A 23,305-nucleotide genomic window follows, 5' to 3' on the forward strand; every position below is an offset into this window, starting at 1 on the left:
TATAGCCCTAGAAGCTGTTACAGGTGCATAAATCTTTTTTGCAGAACAAAAATAGGAAGACAGGTATGTTACACAAAAGTTCTACCATTTAAGAGTGCATAAAATTTTAATTGGCAACAAAACTAGAAGAGCAAACATGGATTGGGGTTCAAGTACAGTGTAAGACACACAGGCATACGTAAGAATCCTGCATCTGCTCCAACCAGACAGATGCAGCAAGAGGTTTGGCTCAGTGCTTGATTGAGTGAAAATGATTAAGAAGAAAACAGCTCCCCTGGGGGTGGGAGAGAAATGGAAAGAAAAGACTTCACTACACCATTTGGGGAAACCAGAACAGCAAGGTGTGTAGTAGGCAGGCATACAGGGGGAAAGTGTTCAAAGTTCTGCAAGTTTTGTCACCAACCAGCACTTGTCCTAGGTGGAAACTAAAAGTGGAGTGGCAAAGCATTTTTTGAATGAAAAGCTACAGTGAACAATGAACACCCATGCCCCTAAGAAAAAGAGGGTAGAATTTTGGCAGAGATACAGAGGAGTTTTTTTAAAATATGTTCAACCTGTGTTGGAGAGACAGCTAGGACCAGCATCCCTAAAGGTCCTTAAAATGTACTCTGCTGGAAGAGATGGTAAGTGTTTCTTTAAAAAAAAAACAGGAGTGCACAGCACTCAGATCCACAGATGGAGGTGAGCCATTACAGCAATACTTAACACTAGGGGAAAATGCTGGCTTTGCTAGAAAGTGACGAGTCCTGGCCTTTCTGGTTTGTTGTTGGAGACTATTAGCACCATAGGGTTAAGTCTACCATTTCCATCATACTTTGATTATCCAGTGGGGGGTGGGGTGGAGGGGGGGAATACATTCAGCATGGGATGCAGCTGCTGCAAATGCTACCTTCACTTTTGTCTTGCAAAGCTGTTGATTTTTCTATTGGGTAAGAATGCTTTGCAAGTAATATATGAACATCCAAGCTGATTCCCAGCTGCCTCAAAAGCAACCCTTGACTAGGAAACTACAGCAAGGAACACCCGAACATCCTCCCTAAACCTGGAGCTCTTGCAACAGCACAGATACGGCAGGGGGAAACTGGTTCAATGGACCATCATTTTAAATGCAAACATACCAAAAGCTGAGCTAGCAGTCACTAGCATCACATCCTTACTGCACTCCCACAGTCTATACTCCCTGGGTCTTGCTCCAGTGTGTCATCTAGATCACCTTCCTATGGAAGACGTAAACTGCAGTATAACATCACAACTCAGTGAGAAAGGGAGGTGGTGTTACATAAGTTAACCATGCCTGAAGAAAGCTTGCTTTCTCTCAAGAACTTCTACACTTTATATGCTTCCTTCTGTTGGAGGTCTAGAACTCCCAGTCATCCATCTCAAGCTGCTCCAGATGGGAAACCAGTCCAAAAATAAGACTAGGATCTTGTGCCTGCATGCCTTCAAAGCTGGTGATAGGTGTGACAGGATACAGCAGTTCAGGAAGCGCTTCAGAGGCACGGCGTTTGATCTGGAAGACATGGGGAGAAGGGAAAATGCTAAATTGAGCAGAATTAAGAACTCCAAGCCACAGTGAAGAGGTTAAGTGTAACTTACACCAGTCTTATTATACAGTCATACAACTGCACTTTTGAATATTTGGACATTCTCTGCACACGCTGTTAATTTAGTTTCATTGACTATTATGGTCTCCACTGAAATAATAAAATAGAATTCTGGCTTTCATTAGTTTCATAGCTGCTGGGAACAAATAGAGCTTGGCTGTTGCCTTCATGCCCTGTTTGTAAGTGTCTCTGGGGCATTTGGCTGCCCACTGTTGGAAATAGGATAGTGGACTAGATAGATCACCCAGGGCCCTCTTCTGTTAGGGGACGAGAAGTGGCATTTGTGGAAAAGCCAAGCCAGGTTGAATTTTGTACTGGGTTTTCTATCCAAACACAACTGCTCTGATTTCTTCCAATATACCCTCATATTCATACATTTCCCACCTTTTGCAGCATTTCTGAATAACAACCTCTGGGGAAAAAATCCCAGCAGTTCCTAGTAATCTGGTTTCATAGTGTAATCCAAAAAAATTTCAACAAGTCATTAGTATAGGGCAGAGGTCCACAAACTAAGGCCCGAGGGCCGGATGCAGCCCAATCACCTTCTAAGTCCGGCCCACGGACAGTCCGGGAATTGGTGTGTTTTTACATGAGTAGAATGTGTCCTTTTATTTAAAATGCATCTCTGGGTTATTTATGGGGCATAGGAATTCGTTCATATATATTTTTTCAAAATATAGTCCGGCCCCCCACAAGGTCTGAGAGACAGTGGACCGGCCCCCTGCTGAAAAAGTTTGCTGACCCCTGGTATAGGGGGTGGCTAATGTCTGGGTTGGAGCCAAGCAAATTTCTCCCTGCCCCCACTCCCCAAAATGTTAGCAGTGGCAGCAAAAATAAAAATGGTGCTGTGGTAGGCAGGGGGGTTTAAACCCACCCACTCCTTCCAGAAGCCTGATGGGGATGCAAATCACCCTCTCCTCATTCATCAGATTAAACATATGGTGAGTGGGGAGAAAGCAGTAAAACACCCCTCCCTAGCAGATCCACACAGATGCGTGCAAGTGAGTGTGGGGTGGCCACATACATCACTGAGGGCGGACCAATGTAGCCAAAGAAGGTTAACCACCCCTGCATTAGAAAAATGGGGGAAATTATCAAATTTCGTATAGCTACAGGCTCAGCACAATACAACAAAATAAACTCATTAAAAAATCCAACCCACCAACCTCACAGCCAGTGAGGAAGGGAGAAAAGAGCCCCAAAAATCCTGAGTTGCAGGAACAATCTCCTTGGCTCACTGCACATATGTAGCAAGGTGTGCTTTGTGTTCCTTGCAATCCCTCTTGCCCACCACCAGATCAAAGCGCCCTCATTCACCCCAGGGTTGTAATAAAAACCAAAAGCAGCTTCCGAGTTTCAAAACCCTAGAAAAGTCCCATTATCACAGGAGAAAGTTCCAATTGCAACAGGGTTCTCTCTCTCTCTCCCTCCCCCCCCCCTCCCCGGTTTCTCGAGGCCTACGTTCTGCTACAGCATGATAAAATAAAGGAAGAATATTACTGGTGCAAAGGTGAGGAACCAAGCCATTTACCTGTTTGAAAAAGGAATGGTTGAGCAGTGTACTTGCGCTTGGCCTGTTCAAGAGAATAACAAGAAGGGGTGGCGTATCAGTACAAGAAGTAATAAGGATGGAGAGAGAGCAGTAAATATTGTATTTTATAGCTTCAGGATGGTGGAACTATAAGAAATACTTGCCCACTGTTTGTGGTTTTCCTATCTGCTCCAAGCGAGAAAAAGCTTCAGAATGTCCATATCCAGGTTAATCAAGGAACAGTGGGGAATACAATTGATAACACCTGAAAGCCACCAACCTCTCTATCAATTTAGGCTAGTAGTTCATCTAAGAAGCTTCTTGCTGTGGCTACATGTATGACTACATCAACAGCTATCCTGACTGTATCAACACTGTGATCACAAAAAAAAAATCTGCACATTTGGAACAGGTGAATACATACAAGCAGAGAGAGGACATTTACATACTTTGTTATTGCTTTGCACCTTCTGAGTACAGATCTGTTTGATCCCCACCAGACACTTTACAATTATCAAGTGTATCCCCTGTGCACCCTAATCAGGGAGTTTCCAGGCCTTCCACGTTCTGGTGACAGAACCTAGGTTAGAGAACATGGATTCTACCAAGTGGTGTTCTTCCTTCTTCTACCATCCCACCAGCATACTATTAGGAAAAAGGCTTCAATGTATACCAAGCATAACATCGGTCTCCCACATCACCAGAGGGGATGCGCTTTTTCAAACCTTCCTCAGTCAGTCAGATTTCTTTGGTTTTGCTATACCTCAAGTCCGGGTTCCTTTGTAGGCATTGCTCCACAAAGTGGTGGAAGGAGGGTGAGAAGGTACGGTGGTATGGATGTGGTGCTGCCTCGCCATTAGAGGCCCTGGCACTGCTGGCTGCCATGCCTTCCCCAAGCCCAGTGCTAACCCCTGAGCGTGATGGCTTCATGGTCAGCTCCTCTGGAGGAATAGTAGTTGTGTCCAGCAGGCAAGGGACAGTGCCATTTAGCTTCTCCAAAAGCATCTGAAGTACAAGAGGGGAAAGGCAGGTGCATTTGGTTTACTAGAAAAGCTCGCCCTACAGTAACACGGCTAGCGCCGCAATACTTTTAGTCTCCTGGCTCTGATAATAGTATAGGTGGAGGCTGAAGTAGAGCAGAAAATTCCCTACCTGAGTTGCAGGCATATCCTTGAAAGGGACATGGCCATTTGCCAGCTCACAGGCTGTTATTCCTACACTGTAGATGTCAGATTTTGCATCGTAGCCTTGGAGATTCTAAAAGGATAAAATAAAAATAATGTGCTTAATCCATTGTGAGCGCTGTTAAAACTGTGGCGGAAATTACAGTATTTTCCCGTGTATAAGACTAGGTTTCCCCCCTAAAAAATAATGCCAAAAATTAGGGAACGTCTTATACACGGATATATCTCCCCCCCTTTTCCTTAAATCCGAGTCCCCAAAAATACGGGGCATCTTATAGATGGAAAAATACGGTAATTAAACAAAGAATCTATCACTGCTACTCATACTGAGTCAGATCACTAGGTCCTTCTAGCTCAGTACTGTCTACACTGACTGGCAGCAGCTCTCCAGGGTTTCAGATCCAAGTTTTCTCCCTGGAGACATGGGTGTAGCCAGGATTTTTTTTTCTTTTTGGGTGTAGCCAGTATTTTTGTGGGGGGGGAGGACTATTGTTGGGGGGAGGGGAGAACCGACATGACTGGTCAGTTAGCTAAGTATTTCTATTGTTTTACATTATCTAGGGGGGTAGCTGCCCCCCCCTGGCTACACCCATGCCTAGAGATGCCAGGGATTGAACCTGGGATCTTCTGCATGCAAAGCAGATGCTCTACCCCCGAGCTGTGGCCCTTGTACCAATTTTATATGTGCTTTCAGTGTTACTTCCACATTACACAAAAAGACCCCAGGAGCTGCTCAACAGAGGAGGAGGAGGTGACACCCCTAATCTGTGGTTTAAGCTCAAGCCCCTCAGTGTAACTGTGTTTCTTTTAGAAAAGTGGAGTCGGTGAGGTGGGAGGTTACCTGAACAGCTACCTTAGAATATATGGTTGGGGTATTACACAGAACAATTCGTTTTATCAATGAGACACATTTGGCAAGAGTTGGTCCTGTACACTCGAGGGCTAAGTAAACGAGACTAAGAAAGAATCTAACATACCTGCTGCAAGACCTCTGGGCTTAGCCATGGCAGAACCTTGATGCTATACTTGGGGAAATCATGAACTACTTTGAGACGCTGACCATGACTGATCATGCTTAGGTTACTGCGCAGGCCAGAGAGGTACACCTTCCCATCTGCAGAAATCAGGACATGACTGGCCTTCACACTCCTGCATACAAAGAGGATAGAGAGAAAGCAGCTACAAACCCCCCGCCCAGCCCCTCCATCCAACCCTACTCAATTTTCTATGTAGGAAATCTAAAGCCTGGGATCCAAGTATATGCAAGTGTATACTGTAACACTATATACTATATGCTGAAACCATTTGATTGCTGAGCCAAGGCAAGACTTCAACATCTCTGCTTATTTCTCAGCAAGAGGGAGAAGCCTTGAAACCTTCCTCCTCCCTACTAAACCTAGTAAGACTAGCTGAGCACACTTGCTGTTCAGGTTCCAGTCCATGCTTCTAATGTGGAGTAACAAATGAAAACATGGCAATCTAAACTGTACCTCTGTACCAGACTTGAGAGAGAGGCTACCTGCTTCACAATTTAACAGAGTAACCCTAACAAAAAGGTAAAATTAGAGGGACAAAACGACAACTAATTTTCACGGGGACATTTCTTTGCAAGCAGTAAGGATAGAACGTCTGCATGCATACATGCTGTTTCTACATTGAGAGCTAGGCTCTCAGCTCAGCTCAGATTCTGTATGATAGATTCCATGCCGATGGGGCAAACACACAGTAAACCCCAGTGGCAGTTTGCATTGTGCCCTCTGACAAGAAGCAGGAGCAAGATAACTTCAGTTCTCTTTTTGTCTAATCATGTTTCCATTCCCATGACATTTTAACATTTCTTGTGTTGTTTGTCTACACCACAAAATCAAACCAGCTTCAGCTCCATTTGACTGTAATGCCTACCAAACAAGCAGCCCAGGAAACTACAGCTCTCTACCAATGGACTATGGTTTTTTTAAGAAATTGCAGTCAAATGACTACAACTTCCTAAATCTTTGTGGGAAGCTGAGATACTAGGCCTCATTTCAGAAGAGTTAAATTTTGCTTTCTATTGCTTAAAGTGCTTACCTGTGAACATATCCCATATGGTGAATGTAATCAAGGGCCTTCAAAACACCTTGGAGAATATAAGCCATAGCTAGTTCACTCATCCCATCCATAAAATGTGTACAGATTAAATCTTTAGCAGAACCTACAAAAAGGAGAAAAAACACAAGAAAAACTCAAGTCAGTTGTTTTAACAATTGCTCCTCAAATTATTTGTAGAAGATGGACACATGCACAGACCTGCCTTCAGATGCCAGAGGGAATAAGATCAAGCACGTATAACTACACTTGAGAAGACTAAAATAATTTCTGGTTCAATTTTCTCTAATAGCACCCCACCCCAAACAAAACTTCCTCCCTTGTAGAGACAACATCAGCAGAGAGAAAGGTAAAATTTGATTGAACCAAAGGCTGGTTACAAGTAAAAAAGCGAAATTCTATCATTACAAAATTCTCTTTTTCCTCAATCAGGGAATTTTTATCACAGATGATGCTTTGAAACCTTAATTTGCTTTTAAAAGGCTTTCAAGTTTCCCTTCCTGAGGGTTATTCTTACGTCAAAATGATTGAGAGACAGAGAGGGAATGTCCTCACTTGGAATTTCACCACCCACAGCCTAACAGAATACAGTGGACCCTCTGGATACGAATTTAATTCGTTCCAGGGGTCTGTGCGCACCCCGAAAAATCCATATACAGAGGCGGCGCTTCTGTGCATGCACGCAGCGTGATAGAGCGCTTCTGCGCATGCAGCGAAACCTGGAAAAATACTTCCGGGTTTGCCGCTTTCGCAACCTGAAGTTTACGTTACTCGAGAGTAACGTAACCTGAGGGTCTACTGTACTCTGTCTCTGAGGTTAACACAAAACTTTCCTGGAAAGAGCACATGCAGAGCAAATACTGAAAAAAAATGAAGCTGCCTCGTTTCATTTACAGTACCATAAGTGCATAGGATCACTGTGAGTGTCTGAATATGTCCTCACATTAAACCTATATCCTGTCTAATGGTGGAGGAAGGTTCAAGTTTTACTTACCATAGGCCATGAAAGATGTAACAACCCACAGTTCATTGTCGGCTATAAAGGCTGCTTTATATGGCACAAGATTTGGGTGGCTAAAGAACTTTGAGACATGAAGCTCACCCTGAAAGCAAAAAATGATAAGACAACAATTATTTTTTAACAAATGAGTAATGGAAACTTCAAGAGGTATGGATACCCCAGTAGAAAAACAACTGGCCAATTGACACCCCTTCACAACTTATATCATAGCTTATTGCTTCTTTTGCCAGTTCAGGGTACAATCAGAATTTGGGTATTTAATCCACATGAATTTCTGAGACAAATAAATTAATAAAAACACCATTGCACTATAACAGGAGTAAACCAAATCAAAGGGTCAGCAATAAAACAGCATTTTGCTAGTAATTTTATTTGCTTAGCTATTTATACAGCAGGTAATATTTGGAAACAAGCTAATCAAGTTTTCTTAATGTTTAATCTTGTAAATCACTTGACAGCTTTGATTGTTTTTAAATAACTAGCTCTGCTGGCTAGGTGTTTTGTAAATCTGGGGTACAGCTCAGCAAAACATATGATGTGAATCAAAAGATACCAGCTTCAAATGAAGGCCCCCTCTCTTTTTACAGGAAAAGAAATACACACACACACACACACACACACTATATATATATATATGGAAGTTTCTTGCTTGACTGTTCACTATGCATTTGGACACTTGTTAAGATATTGTAACCCAATTTTTCATAATGGATCTTGAGATTAAACAGTGGGTTTTCATCTATGTTTGGATACAATTGGACACCATTTTGAATCAAGATGGCGGACTGAACCTTTCAAAATCGTCTTCATTCTAACCACTTCTTTCAAAACTTTCAAATTTTTGGTTTCTTGGAAAAGTACGTTGGGTATGAGGCTGCTGGCAGATAATAATTGGGGGGGGGGGGGAGAGTTTCCTCTTCTAATTTATTCAGACTTGCAGCCTCTTGAGTGCTCAAAGATAACATTTTACAGGCACTTCAAACTCCTTGATTTCAGTTGGTAAGACTTACATCGGCTATCACCTTTAAACATTTAAAAGTAATAAAATCCTATTACAAACCAGTGCTTATGAACAATCTGAAAATAAATCCATGTAAGTCATAGTTGACAATGATGGATTATCTATGTGTTCTCAGCATTAACAGGATCCCAGACCCAGTTTTGCTCCTGGATTGTCATGAAAGCTTTTCTTATCAGCTACAACTAGCAAATGCTCGACTTGTTAGATAGGTCACTGTTAATCTCAAAGTTTAATTACTGTAATATACTATCCATGGAGTTGCCCTTGAAGACCACTTGACATTTCAGATGACAGAGAATACAGTGCAATTCATAACGCACTACTACATTATAAGCAGACCAATAAACTACGATATAAAATGAACAAAAATATTGAGTCTTTCTGTGGTGCTTCGGACCTAATGATTCATTCTACTAACTCTTCCCCTCCACATCATGAAGTCATTTTTATCTTATCAGGGACTTATGTCTGAGCAGACATGCCTAAGATTACACTATACAGGTAAAGAAGCCATTTAAACTCCTAATCTTCCAACTGTAAGAGCAATTCAGTGGATGTTATGGAAATGCCTTTCTTGTAAATTCAGTAGGACAGGAATTTGTTGTCTATCTCAGTGTTTCCCAACCGGGGGTCTTAGGCAGGATATTCCAAGGGGGCCACAGGTGAAAATCACATAAATGGGGGGCCACAGCACGAGGCTAGGGGGACACAGAGGGACATGAGAAGTGAAGAAAATAAAGCATTAAAAAAATGGCCATCACAAGAGGGTAAGGGGGTGGCCTACCACTCTCTTTTTGCCACATGCGGTTTCTTGGAACAGTCCTGGTTTGTTTCCAATGGGCGGGGGTGATCACTGAGATTCCTGTTTGGCCAGCAGAGCCTGTGATCCAGAACCTCCAGGTCAGGTAAGTGCAGTGGCTGGGCATGCCAAAGTTGCTTGTTGCTGCCGCCAGTGCTGGTCCCGGGGACAGCCTGGGCCTGACTCAGCAAGGTACAGGGTGCAATCCACTCCAGCACCTAGCGGATCAGAGTGGCATAGGGCCCATCAGCAGCATCTGTCCAGCTCTGCAAGGCATGGGGTGAAATTCATTCCAGCGCCTAGCCGACAGAGGTCGTCTGGTGCTGCTGACTTGCATCTAGTAAATAACTAAGTGTCTATTCAGAAGAAAGCCGCACTGAGTTCAGTAGGCCTTACTCCCAGGTAAGGGTGCATGGGACTATAGTGTTTTGTTTAGGCAACAAGGGTTCCTCCGGATGACAATATCTTTTTGTAACAGGTCAGTGAGGACCACTTGCTTTTTAAAATTCTCCCATATATACAGAACTCCCTGTGCGCCTTTTGGACTATATCTGTAGGTTTCCCCCTCTGTATCAAATAACTCGGGCTACTTTCTATAATACATGGAAGATGGATCTCCCTCAGGAGGTTCTAGACTCTCCTTCCTTAGGATATTTCAAAGCAGACGTTGGATGGCCATCTGTCATGGATGCTTTAGCTGAGTTTCTTACATTGCTGGGAGTTGCACTAGAAAGATGACCCTTGGGGGTCCCTTCCAGCTCCATGATTCTATGTTTTTCTATGTTCAGTTCTACAACCCAGCCACTAACAGAGGAAACAACACTATATAGAATCACAGGGGCCTAAGAAAGTGGAATGTCAGCAAAGGAGTGCCATTTGCCATAGTAATTCAGAATGAACCAAGGTAAGCATCTCCAACTAAGGACAAAGCAAACTAAGATTGCTAACTCTACCTGCAAAAATGCCACCATCTCATTGGTGCAGGCCTCTAAGTTGATCCTCCGGACAGTGACAAACTCTCCTGTTGGTTTATACCGTGCAAGATTCACTATCATTAGCTCCTCAAAGCCCTTGCCTGAAAAGATAAGAGGCATTTTTGTCACAATAACACTTTCCACAAAATCTCAACTGAAGCATTTTCCTGCTTGCAGTTATCTATTTTTGAAATTATGGTAGAATTCAGGTTCTAAAGCTGGTTCTAAAGCTGAATTTCTCAGTTTTCTTCCTACTTATTTCATTATGTTAATATGTTATGGTATTCATTTACATACAGCTTACTCATTTTCTTTTTGTGCCTTGTTAATATTATAAATCGAACCAAGAAACAGCTAGCAGAAAACAAAGCAAATGACCAGCTTGTTATAACTTCCCTCCGCTAAATAAAATGGAAATGCTAAACTTCTACAACACAAATTTTCAAACAAACGTCTGGAAACAATGATAATCATTCGTTCTATCACAATGTTCTTTTATCAATGGGACTTAAGTCCTGGAAAACTTTTCACACTGATTTTAATGGATTCTATGTGTGTGTGACTAACTTAGTCCTGCTCTAGCTCACTGTTTTATGATTTAGACTGCATGAAAAATTATCATTAGATAAAAAACAATCATGAAGGATGTTACCCATCACAAGGTATGATCTGAATATTCAGGAGGCCATCTCCTTGCTGAAGCTTAGTAGGTCTAGATAAAATAACAATAACAATAATAATACTCCACCCATCTGGCTGCGTTTCCCCAGCCACTCCGGGTGGCTAGTCAGTGATTGAATGAGTGATCACCCGGGAAATAGATGGGCACTGCCTTGAGTTTCATGATGGAAAAAAGGCAGGATATAAATGTAATAAAATAAATACAAATACACATTTTTTTTTAAAAAAAATTGTTTAAATTGCTATGACTCAAGTTACTTTTTCTATGTATTTTTTTCTGAAATTAAGACAAAATGCACACACACCTCACCAATGAAACTCCCCATAGCAAAATTCATGGTGATACAATGTTTGTGTAATACACATGGTTAATAACTGCAGAATGTTAAGAAGTAGTCACACTTCTTAATCCCATTTATTATACTCCTGCAGCTGTATGATGCATAAAATTAAGGAGTAAGATAAGCGAAGCAACCACCTTGGAAAACAGTGGGTTGGAAAATCAGCTCAGAATTTTTTTTAAAAAGCAAGTCTTCAGAAAAAGTTTGAATTTGCCATCTCAGGACATGACAGGTTTGGGGAGAGGGAAGAGGTGTCGGGACAATTATCAATGTCTACGAGAGCAGGACAGGTTTCACAAATGGATCTTGAATACAATAAATAGTTTGCAATATCCCCTGCCTGAAAATTTAACATGCTCTTCTCAACAAGCAGGGAATGCAAGACAGATATAATAAAACCTTATCCATTCAAAGTGACTAGAGGGAATTTAGGAAGCGGCACAGGTGGAAAGAGCATTGGGCTTTGCTGTACTGCATCACAAACGGCAAGGGTATGGAAGGTGAACAAAAGCAACTGATTAGGACTAACCCCACACAAGAGTGACCCGATAGATGTCCAATTCTGCATTTTTGAGATTTTGTATTCACCCCAGAACACACTGACTCCTAATCCCAGCTTCACCTGAAATAGCATGGGGAGGGCAGCCTTTGATTGCCCAAGAGCCAAAACAACTTCCTTCAGACTTAGCAAAAACGCTGAAGCTGGAATGCGAGAGGTGGCAATGATGATGGGTGACTTCATGGCCTGGCACATTCTTCCCAATACCCACCCACCCACAAAGAGGTGTCCTAGTTTCCCTAATGTCTCAGTACTGCATTACAAGAGGATGTTTCTTTTTTAATTCTTCGTCATTTTATGGCTTAACAGTATATGCCTAGAAAGAAAACAGCAGCCAATATCAGTGCTGTTAAAAATAACAGCACCTCAAGAAAGGATAACATTATTCAACTCATAAACAAAGTCAACCAAGGAAATGAGGAGAACTTCAGTACTATGAAAAGTGAAACACCCAATACTAAAGTCGAAACATTACCTATTATGGTCAGTAACTCATAACAATTGCTGTCAGGCAAATAACAGTTCATGGTGTCCCTTTTTGGGGAGGATGCTATCGATTCTGAGCTTGCTTCATTGGTCTGGAAAAGAAAAGAGTAAGATGCAAGAGACAAACAGGACAAAATTAGCTTTTCTGTATGAGAGTTTTGAATATACAGTACTTAAATTGGAAGGATGTGGTTTGTATGCTGGAGAATCTCTCTCTCCAAAATATCATTTATTTTAAAATTTGTATGGATGATTGTGTTCTGACTGACGGTCGGTTTATAGCCTTTTGTAACCTTAGGATACACTCCTAATCACATGTCCCAATGAACTCAATGAAACTTACTTTCGAGGGGGCATGTATAGGATCATGCTCAGAGTTAGAAAATGTCACTGCTCTCACAGCTTATTATGTATGGTCTCCTTTCCTACCTAGTATAATCAAATTCCCTCCCAGAACACTCTTGTGGCCTGCCTCCTCAAAACCAGCACACACAAAAATCAAAATCCAACGAATTTACAATTTTCAGATGCAAACATTTCCACATGTAGATTTGAAATCTGGGTTTAGAAGTGGCATGCAACTTCAAAGCTTCCCATCCCCACTTTCCGCCCTACAGGCGGTACCAGAATATCTCATGTTCAATCCTTATCTCCTCTAACTAAAAGAATAAATGAAAACAGGGCTAGGAAAGTCTTATGACTGAAATGTGGAGAGCCACCGTCAGTCAAATAATGTGTATGGCTCCAAATAAGCTAGATGGATCAATGGTTCATATGTTCCTACCACAGCTTCCAAAAGGTGCACAGTCATTGTATTTCCTTTGCAATCTTACTGAGAAACCCTCGTTTTTTATTCGCTTCCCTTATTTGTCCTTCAATTGCCTGAAAAGCACAATACACAGTGAATGTGCTTCATAAATGGGGAAAAGTCTGTAATAATAAAAATAGAGAACCTGCAAAGAAAGTCAGATACAGTGGTACCTCGGGTTACATACACTTCAGGTTACATATTCCGCTAACCCAGAAATAACGCTTCAGGTTAAGAACTTTGCTTCAGGATAAGAACAGAAATCGTGCTCTGGCGGTGCAGCAGCAGCGGGAGGTCCCATTAGCTAAAGTGGTGCTTCAGGTTAAGAACAGTTTCAGGTTAAGAACGGACCTCCAGAACGAATTAAGTACATAACCAGAGGTACCACTGTACTGGAAATGAAAACGAACAGGAAAAGTCAGACTTTGGCATAATGGCAGCTGTGTGTCTAACAGTGCAACCTTAATTATGTTTACTCAGAAGGAAGTCCTACAGAATTCAATGGGGCTTACTCTTAGGCAAGCATGCTTATGACTGCAGCCTAAAACTCTTTTAAGATGAAGGCAGTTATGTTAGTAAAGCAGCTCTAAAGTTTTGTATTGTAAAAAATAGCTAATCTGCTATTTTACACATCAAGATCCCCTCCCCCAGTACAGTTTATTGTAACATTTCCTCCCCCTCTTCCAAAACTTCTTAAGGTATTTTCTACATCTCCACGCAGAAACAGCAACTGTTTGAAAAGTTCCATCCATGCAGAGGAACTCTACTGAACTTGGTATTTTATAAACAAGTAAAAAAGCTTAAATTAAAATGCTACTTGTGAAGTACAGCACACAAAAAGCCCCTGCGATAAAAACAAATACAGCTGCCCGCAAGGGTTTCAACACAGGACTTCTTTTGGTGTAAATGGCAAAAATTTAGAAAACAGGAAAGAAAAAACCCTTCTCCTTCTGAATTTATAAAATACGCTAGCCTCTAAACAGATGGCTTTTTGAAAGTTTAGCTGGACCTATATTTTAATAAAATGAGTCTTAAAAAATGAGATGTACTTTTACTAGTGTGACTGTAAAAAACAGAACCAAGGCTGGAAAAATAATTTTATGTATAAATTAGCAACTCAAGATTTGACTACCTACTCCAGTCTCCTCTCCCAATCAATTTCTTTAGCATCCTGGCCCACAGCCCCCCAAATACTATCTTGTTCATTCTCTCCATACCAATATAACACAGGCACCCCACCCCTAGACTCCCATGTGAGATTTTCCCAGCTTCACTTTCTCTAGTTCTATGTCTCCGCTAGCCTTCATATGCTCAGATTCTACCATTTCCCCTCGCCACTCCCCAGTCTACCCTGCCTACTTCAGCCAATATCTCTCTCTGCTTTATTCTCACTCAGCTTTCAGCCTGCCTGTCTGCTCTCTTTCCTTCTCTCCATGTCAACAGTGTGTGTGTATCTACCTACCTACCTATCTTCTACTGCTAGACCATGTAAAATACATCCCCCACTCCCCTTTTCTCATTGGCCCTTCCTTACCATAGCTTCTTCCTTACCCTAGCTTCAACTCCTCTTATTATCCTCAAACCTGTACCACCTATGATTTTGTTTCTCAGCTCACTGCCTACTCTGCTCCATTTCATTAGCTGCTCTGGCTACCAATTCCATGTGTCATAGCTTCCCAACTTTCCATGCCCTTTTCACAGGCCTCAACTTCTCTTCCTACTCAATGGCTCCTCTTGTTCCTACACGGCATGATTTCCCCCAGTGAAAATGGCCTTTCATTTCTCTCACAGAAGCTGCACGTTGTCGCAAGGTTGTAAATGCTGGTGTATTTACCCTGAAGAGCTAGAATATTTATGAACATTCCATGACTTCACAACAGTTCAATAAATGGTGTGTGTGTGTTGCAGTCACGCAGGCAATTATTAGTTTTACACTGTAATCCTATACGTGTCTACTCAGTGGGGCTTTCGTCCAGGTAACTAGGATAGGACAGTAGCTGTGGACTACTAGATGTTCCACATATTCACATTTTTGTGGAAAAGTAATAATCCTAGGTGTCAGCAAGTTGGCCAGGTCCCTGGGATTTTTCCAGCTCTGGCCACAATTGTGATAAGACAGTGCAAATTGATTTTGGCAGGCCATTAACTCTTGAATTTGAATTTGAGCATAGGATGAGAAAAAGGGTGGTTTCGTATATTTTTAAATAGCTGTTAAACTATCTCACTTCCAGGTTTTCTTTTTAAACGGGCATTTTATTGTTGTTGTTTTTAAATAAAAGATCGGCTGAACAGCCATATAATTTTACATTACTAGTGAGAACTACCATTTAAAATCCAGGATTTAAGGTTAAAATAAATCCACATGCCACACACCAAAATCTTATTTCCAGGTTGAAACCTTGTTCCCACAAATGTAGAGCTGAAAATATTAGATGTATAAATAAGGCAAAATGGAAAAAAAAATGTCATAATGTCCACAAATCTCCATGCAATAGGCCACAGCACCACAGCCTACAAAGGTCACTTACTTTTCTCCGAGAGTCACCCGGAGGCTGCTCTGGAGTAAAGAAATCAATCATTCATTCAACTGTTTTTTTCTTAAATAGATACCCATTAAGAACAAAACCAGAATCAGTTCATTTACAAGAGATATTCAAATAACCTCAAAAGGGCATCATAACCTACACGGGTGTCATTCTGACCACTGCTACTGGACAAAAATAGAAATTCCTTGCTGGTTTGGGGGATCTGATTTATGCTATTTTGTTCCCCTCAAAACAGTTTGAACTGAGAGAGACTTCAAGCTACACTTCCCTTCCCTCAAGAGGCATAGTGCCATTTGTATAGTGTCCAATTCTCCATTACAGGGGGGAAAAGAAACAGTTTGAGATCCTTGCTTTGAGGCTCCAACATTGTGAGTTGGAGCCTCAACAACCCAACCACAGACAAGCAAGAAGGAAATATGAGGACTGAAAAACTGGAACCAGGAACCAGTTCTGAACCAAGAAGAAGACTTCTACTCCAGCCTTTCACTTGATATGTTAGCTTTCCAAACAAGCAATCTGTCACGTTCATTCTGAAAGGGTATTTGTTTGGCTTTGGAGGTCTCAATCTCATGCTCTTGGAACACTGGAATTGGCACAAAAATTACATTTTATTTTCTAACCCAGAATTCTGTTACAGCAGAATGGAATGAGGGATATATCTGGTTAATTATAGCCGCTTAAGGCTTGAGTATTTAAGCAGAATTTGTGGTGGAAATATCTTCATGTTCCTATGAACTGGTACAGTTTCAAACCAATGTATTAGAATCACTGGAAATGTCTCTCATTGAAATCCAGTCAAAATAAATGGTAAGAGCACAATCCACATTGGAGAAGCTCCTAGTGGGTGCTGCAACTCATGAAACAGTGGACAGATTTTGTAAACTAGGAGCAGAGAACCTTTCTCCTATTAAGTGTCTTTGCCCCATGGGAAAACCCAATTGCGAGCCAAAGCCAACTGAGCAGCATTCCTATCACGGTTAGGATTATATAGCTCTCTCTCTCTGTACAACCTTGTCTCTGTGGGTCACATGAAAGTAAGCCAAGAACAACATCTTCCCCAACCCCATTTGTCTTTGTGAGGTTCCTCCAGGATCAGAACTGAAACTACACCTACAGATGTGCTGTCTTTGTGCTGCCAAGTATTTAACTTACTTTCACAGCACTGAGAAACATGGAGCACAGCTAAGGAAATAATTATCATCTAAAGCACTTACCTCCAAACAGTTCCAACTCCCTCAAGCCCTCAAAAATGAACTTCTCGGACATCCACCGCTAGAAAAATAAATCCCACAAAGGCATAACTTAATGTGGCACCATTTATTTTAATTGTACTTAACCAAAGAAAAAAACCTCTGACTCCTTGACGTAAAATGTAGCAACAAAGAGATTGTTCAGACATAATGCCTTGATATTACACCTAAGGCTCCCATGCAATCCCCCAGGCAGCCTGCTGTTTTATCTGAACCAGCACGCTATGGTATGCAGTGTAAGCAGAAGCTCTAGTGTGCCATTTCAGACACACAGTAAAACATGGTTTGCCTCAAATCAGGATCAGAGGAGGGAATTGCTATGTGAAAGGGGAGAATGATTTCTCACTGCTCATTCGTGGTTTGCAATTTGCAAAAATCTTTCCTTAGTAACAACATCCTGCACTCTCCCCACCTTACCTAATTTCAGACACTTTTCTCCCACCCTAGCTTCAATATGGAAAGCCAAGATAGAAAGAAAAGCACCTGAAGCAAGGGAGATGAAGTGGCAAAGTATTCATTCCCCTCACCCACATTTTTCTCTTGATGTTAAAAGTCTGTATGTGATAGAAATATGTGAACAAGCCTGGCTGGCCCCGTTGCATCTATTTTGGTCCTTAGTTGTGTCTAACTTGTTCCACTGGTTTCAATAAGGCTAAGTCATGACTAAGTTTAACTGAATCAGCAAAATCATTTTGTGGCAACTTGGAACAATCTTACTAAAAATACAAAAATCCCCATGCCTATAAAAGAATGTGTAATGTGAAGTTTTTTCACTGTTAGAAATGCATTGTTTCATAAGATTAATTGGTAACATAATGAATGAGCACAACACAAGTTAAATTGGGAAACTGGGATTATTAAAATTCTAGTCCAATCTAAAATCAAACTTGTAATTAACTTTCCTCAAGTGACTATCTCTAAGAAGCACATACATATATATGTGTACAACTCTTCAGGCGAGGTAAAATTAATATGTTTACAGTTTTCAGTGCTTTAAAAGGTAAAGGTAAAGGTACCCCTGACCATCAGGTCCAGTCGTGTCCGACTCTGGGGTTGCGGCGCTCATCTCGCTCTATAGGCCAAGGGAGCCAGCGTTTGTCCGCAGACAGCTTCCGGGTCATGTGGCCAGCATGACAAAGCTGCTTCTGGTGAGCCAGAGCAGCACACGGAAACGCCGTTTACCTTCCCGCTGGAGTGGTCCCTATTTATCCACTTGCACTTTGACGTGCTTTCGAACTGCTAGGTGGGCAGGAGCTGGGACCGAGCAACAGGAGCTCACCCTGTGGCAGGGATTCGAACCGCCGACCTTCTGATCAGCAAGCCCTAGACTCTGTGGTTTAACCCACAGCGCCACCTGGGTCCCTTTCAGTGCTTTAATCCCCCCCAAATTGAAATAACGTAAGGTTAAGTGTATGCTATTGAGTTGCCATGTCTTAAAATACCTATAAGTGCTCCAACAAAACTAATGTCAAGTAAATGTCTGGATTTGTTCAAATATAACATTTAACCCATGCTAAGTGTATGTTGTTGAATTGTTCCTCAAGTCAAATATTTCACAGCTACTTTTGAGAAAAAACAATTTTCATATATTTATATAGCATGTAAAAATTAAGATGACACACATTTAGCAAAGAAAAAAAATAAGTTAAACAAACATTTTAAATCAGCACTGAGTCAATTTAGAGCAATAAAAATTTTTCCAATCCAAAACTTTCTAGAAAACCCACATCACTGAATAGAAAACCCTGCACTGCAAAACATTATTTGAACCACTGCAAAACATTTACCCTGCTTCAACTTCCACACTACCGAGATTTAAAATTGCTGTAACACACATTGCCCTACTGGCCTATATAATTTTCCCTGTATGAAGAAAGAGCTGCACTTAGTTCTGGAAAACTCAGCTTCAAATACTGGTATTAACTTTGCCATGCACTGAGAGTTTGCTCAAATCTCCTCAGCTCCTCATCTGTAAAATAGGAAGTGAACTATTGCACCGTGTTGCTGTAGCAGCAGACAAAAGGAAGATTGTAAAGCATTTTTCAAATTGAAAGTTACATATAAATTAGAAATATCGCTGCAATATTTGTTTTAAAGGTAAAGGTAAAGGGACCCCTGACCATTAGGTCCAGTCACGGATGACTCTGGGGTTGCGGCACTCATCTCGCTTTACTGGCTGAGGGAGCCGGTGTACAGCTTCTGGGTCATGTGGCCAGCATGACTAAGCCGCTTCTAGTGAACCAGAACAGCCCACAGAAACACAGTTTACCTTCCTGCCAGAGCGGTAGCTATTTATCTACTTGCACTTTGACGTGCTTTCAAATTGCTAGGTTGGCAGGAGCAGGGACCGAACAACGGGAGCTCACCCCGTTGTGGGGATTCAAAATGCCAACCTTCTGATCAGCTTTAACCCACAGTGCCACCCGCATCCCGTTTGAAAGGTATATGTAATCAAAAGCTTGACCATTTGCCAAACCACCAACAAAGGACGTTTGTGAACAGAAGTTCTGGTCCAGTCCTTCTTCCCAACTGGCCAATTCCCACTCAATCTTATGAGCAGATAATTAAAATAAAAAGTGTAGCTGCTTCAACTGCATGACACTGTGCTTGCTGCTATGGATCTTCTTTAAGATAGCAGTGGCCAGCTTTGTCAAAAATGGTCCACCTAAAAAGAACTGCTTCACACCCAAATCATAATTCTGAACCGAGTGAACTTGAAACTAACTGTATCTTTCCTCAAGAGCATTATTTCTTTCCTAGAAAGTACACTTAGGATTGCAATCAATGTGTGCTGTTCCTAACTTCTGGCATCACCCTCACAGGATGAGATGCTTTCTGAAAAGAAAACATGAGCAGGGTGGAATCTAGATAGATATTTAAAACGTTGTGAAAATGCTTTTTTAAAAAACGTTTTGAAAAATATATGGGATTTGCCATAGCTCAACATCGCCATCTAATGTCACATACGTATATTTCACTTTACAACACACTTAAAACATTTTATTTGCAGCTGTATAGCTGAGTCCCAAGTCAACACAGATCTGACTCATAAAGCAAGCCCTATACATTGAAAGGACGTGCAGAGAAATGCTAATTAAATCGTGAAAGTGTTTGACACTCACCCTAATTCGTTCGGGTTTACTTACAAGGAAAGACATGGAATCCAGACTTGGTAATGCTACTCCAAAGGCATGAAATGTTAAAATAGACCTGATAATAACAACAAAAAAGGCAGAAAGTGATTCAAAAGGCTGTAAAACAAATGGGCTCTTTCTACCTTAATTCTAACCAATAGGACTTTTGTTTGGTAAAGGAAAACTCTTAGTATGGAATGAACCAAATAAGCAGGTGCTCCAAAAGGTGGTGGGAACTGTGCAATGGCTTAAGTACTGGGCTTAGATCCAGGAGCACCAGACACAAATGCCTCTGCAGTCACAAAGCTCACAGGGTTGTCATGCAGTAATCAAAATCACATCAGCCAAATTTAATTACTTAAAGAGCACAATGTGAATGCTGGTGATAGGAACTATGCAGAGAGGGCACGTGCACAAACAAAACAGATACAGGAAGAGTGTTCTGCTAATACTAGCCTTCTCAGTATTTCTATGGGTATGCCATCTTAGGACTCCAGTCTGAAATGCCAAACAGTACTTTCTATGACGCCCCTACAACTGGAGATGCAGAAACAAAGCACCTTACGTAGGTATGCAAGGGAAGGGGGGGGGGGATAAAGACTTTCTAATGCACAAACGTTGCAAATGTCTTGCACGCCCCTCTCCCCAAATTCAAATGCATCTTGTTCATCTTATTTGTTCCAGGTAAGGATCCTGCACTATTGGCAAGCACGATAACCACGATAGAGCTGGCGAAGGAATACCCAGAACGAGGCTGCAACTGGGGCAAGCTCTGCCATGCAACTATCTAAAGCACAGGAGCTCTGCAGGAGCAAAAAAGAAAAGAAAAAAAGGCTGGCAACCCCCAACTGTCTCCTTTTCTTTTCAGAACCTACTCCGCTCCTGAGGCTGCTTGCCATGGCTGCTGTTGCTTCTCTGTTATTGGGGTGAAAGCTATGGGTTCCTTCCCACCCCGCATAGCTTATGTGTACTATAGCATTTTATTCCCTAGTTTTTTCCCTCGTACAGACACAGGGCCTGCCCAATACTTTTGGGTGCCCGAGGCGAACCCCCCAAACGGGGCGCCCCCCTCTTCCCCGCCAAGGGAAGACAAGAGTGAGCCAAGGAAACTGGGGGACGGAGAGAAAGAAAAGATGGACGCCGGGAGCTGCCGCCCCTGAGGACCCTGACGCCTGAAGCGGTCGCCTCACCTGGCCTCATGGGTGGGCCGGCCCTGCTGCGCGCGCACGCAAAGACGAGACCCTTTTTTCTCCTCAAGGGTCTCCCTGACGGGGGTCGGTACGGAGCAGGGAGGGAACGCGTTTGAAAATGAACCGTTGAGAGCGGGCTGGGGGCGGCACGCGCGGCCTCCTCCTTCTCCTCGGCCCTCACTCAGCCCCCTGAGGGACGCTCCTCACTCACCTCAACACCTCTCGGCTGGTTTCCCTCAGCGGCCCAGAGAGATAGAGACGGTGTCCGGTGTGTGTGTGAGGGGGAGGCGGGGCCAGCGACGTCACTGGCGCAGCGCTACGCACCTCACGTCGCAGCGCCTTCTCCGCAAGGTACCCGCTGCCACTTTGAAGCTGGGGGAAGGAGGGAGGGGGCGGGGAAAAACCCTGCGCCTGCGGTGTCCATAGAGAAAGGGTTGGAAATGGTAGAGTGGCAATGCTCTGCTAATAAGATGCGACTTCCGGGTTCCTTTCAGACCTTCCCCACCACCATCTTTTTTTTTTGGCTTTGCCCTTTCTGCAGCCGGGCGGAAGTGGCGACTGCCCGGGGTCAACAGAGGAATCCTTGGCTCTTGGAGACAAGGGTTCGAATCTCCACGAAGCCATGACTTTGGGCCAGTGAACCTTACCTACCTACCTCACATGGCCTTACCTACCTCACAGGGTTGTTGTTGTTGTTGAGAGGATAATCATGTACTGCCTCGAGCTCCTTGTAAGATAGAGATGGTATATAAATGCAATAAATGATTTTTGTTATTATTATTAATAGTGTGGCGGTTGCAATTGGGCTGTAGGATATGCAGTGGCAAAGAACACAGGGTTATATATACAGGTAGGTTGCCGTGTTGGTCTGCCATAGTCAAAACAAAATAAAATAAAATAAATTCCTTCCAGTAGCACCTTAAAGACCAACCAAGTTTGTTCTTGGTATGAGCTTTCTTGTGCATGCACACTTCTTCAGATACAGGGTTATATAGTTCATGTTCTTTCTGGTATTATTACTACTACTACTACTACTACCGCCCACCTTTTCCCCTGACAGAGATTCAAAGCAGTTTACAGATAAAATCGATATAAATAAATTTTGACTGTAGGAACAAACATGCAGTCAATTGGCAGCTCCTGCCCCACAGCATAGCAACCACAGCTGCATCCAGTTGTATTAATAATAATAATAATAATAATAATTTCAATAGATGCCCATTTTAAAACATTGTCGTTCCGCAGGTTTCATGTGTCTTGGGGTGCTTTATAAGCATTTTCTTTCCTCGTCGCAAATGAAGCACGTTTTGTCAAAGATTTGGTACAATTCTTACATTGTCTTCTTCATTGTGCCTTTTCTGGTAAGCTTTTCCATCAAGGCTAAGTCCCAAATATAAGCATACCAAATTTTACATACAAGAGAAAAAAAAATTATATATAAGAAAATTGCCCTACCAATGCAAACTACGTTCCAATAGCACCTCATGTTGTAGGTTGGAGGAGATACACCAGGCAGGCTGCAGTGTGGTTTAAACTTTCTTCCAGTCCTAATGAAATGCTTGGCTGCATGTGCTCCATTGACCTGCATATCAGCATTTAGCCAATTTTTTGCAGAAAGTAAGATACAAATTAAAAAGGGGCTGCCTTTTCAGGGCTGGGCTGGCCCATTCATGAGGTAAGGTGAGGCGACTGCCTTGGGCAGCAGGATCATAGAGCTGGAAGAGATCACAAGGGTCATCTAGTCCAACCTCCTGCAATGCAGGAGTCCTTTGCTCAGTTTGGGGCTCGAGCCTACAAACCTGAGATTAGGAGTCTTGAGCTCAACCAACTGAGCAACAGGGGCAGCAGATCCTGATGTAGATCTTTATTCTCCCATTGTTCCTAATGTAGATCTTCACTTCTTCCTTGGTGGTGAATTAAAAATGGGGATTTAAGCCAAGGTGCCAAAAAATGAACTAAAAAACTGCAGAGAAAGCTACTTCATTGGCAACCAGAAACAGGCATGCAAAGTTTGGGACCATGGGCTTGGGACCATAAACACACAGGGAGCCTTCACTTCTGGAAAAGCATCATGGAGCTTTCATGCCAGAC

At 42.3% G+C, this 23,305-nt stretch overlaps 1 protein-coding gene across 6 annotated transcripts; it reads right to left on the bottom strand.

Moving 5' to 3' along the window:
• Nucleotides 1-87: 87 nt before the first annotated feature.
• On the bottom strand, nt 88-21,469 carry STRADA (STE20 related adaptor alpha). 6 transcript variants are annotated; one of them, XM_033169145.1, is made up of 13 exons: nt 21,426-21,469; nt 20,037-20,100; nt 16,855-16,912; nt 15,623-15,651; nt 12,276-12,378; nt 10,199-10,320; nt 7,399-7,507; nt 6,387-6,510; nt 5,297-5,468; nt 4,288-4,392; nt 3,899-4,140; nt 3,136-3,178; nt 88-1,510 (listed from the first exon to the last, which is right to left on the bottom strand). In XM_033169145.1, the coding sequence occupies exons 2-13, from the start codon at nt 20,046-20,048 to the stop codon at nt 1,358-1,360; spliced, it is 1,272 nt and encodes a 423-aa protein (XP_033025036.1). In that variant the 5' UTR covers nt 20,049-20,100; nt 21,426-21,469; the 3' UTR covers nt 88-1,357. The 6 variants fall into 6 exon arrangements, with proteins under 6 accessions (XP_033025036.1, XP_033025034.1, XP_033025035.1 ...); XM_033169143.1 differs by having other exon boundaries at nt 20,013-20,100; nt 21,426-21,468; XM_033169144.1 differs by lacking the exon at nt 21,426-21,469 and adding an exon at nt 21,215-21,233 and having other exon boundaries at nt 20,013-20,100.
• Between the last annotated feature and the right edge of the window lie 1,836 nt (nt 21,470-23,305).

Source organism: Lacerta agilis, chromosome 14 (assembly GCF_009819535.1).
Source record: "Lacerta agilis isolate rLacAgi1 chromosome 14, rLacAgi1.pri, whole genome shotgun sequence".
Taxonomy (NCBI): Eukaryota; Metazoa; Chordata; class Lepidosauria; order Squamata; family Lacertidae; genus Lacerta; species Lacerta agilis.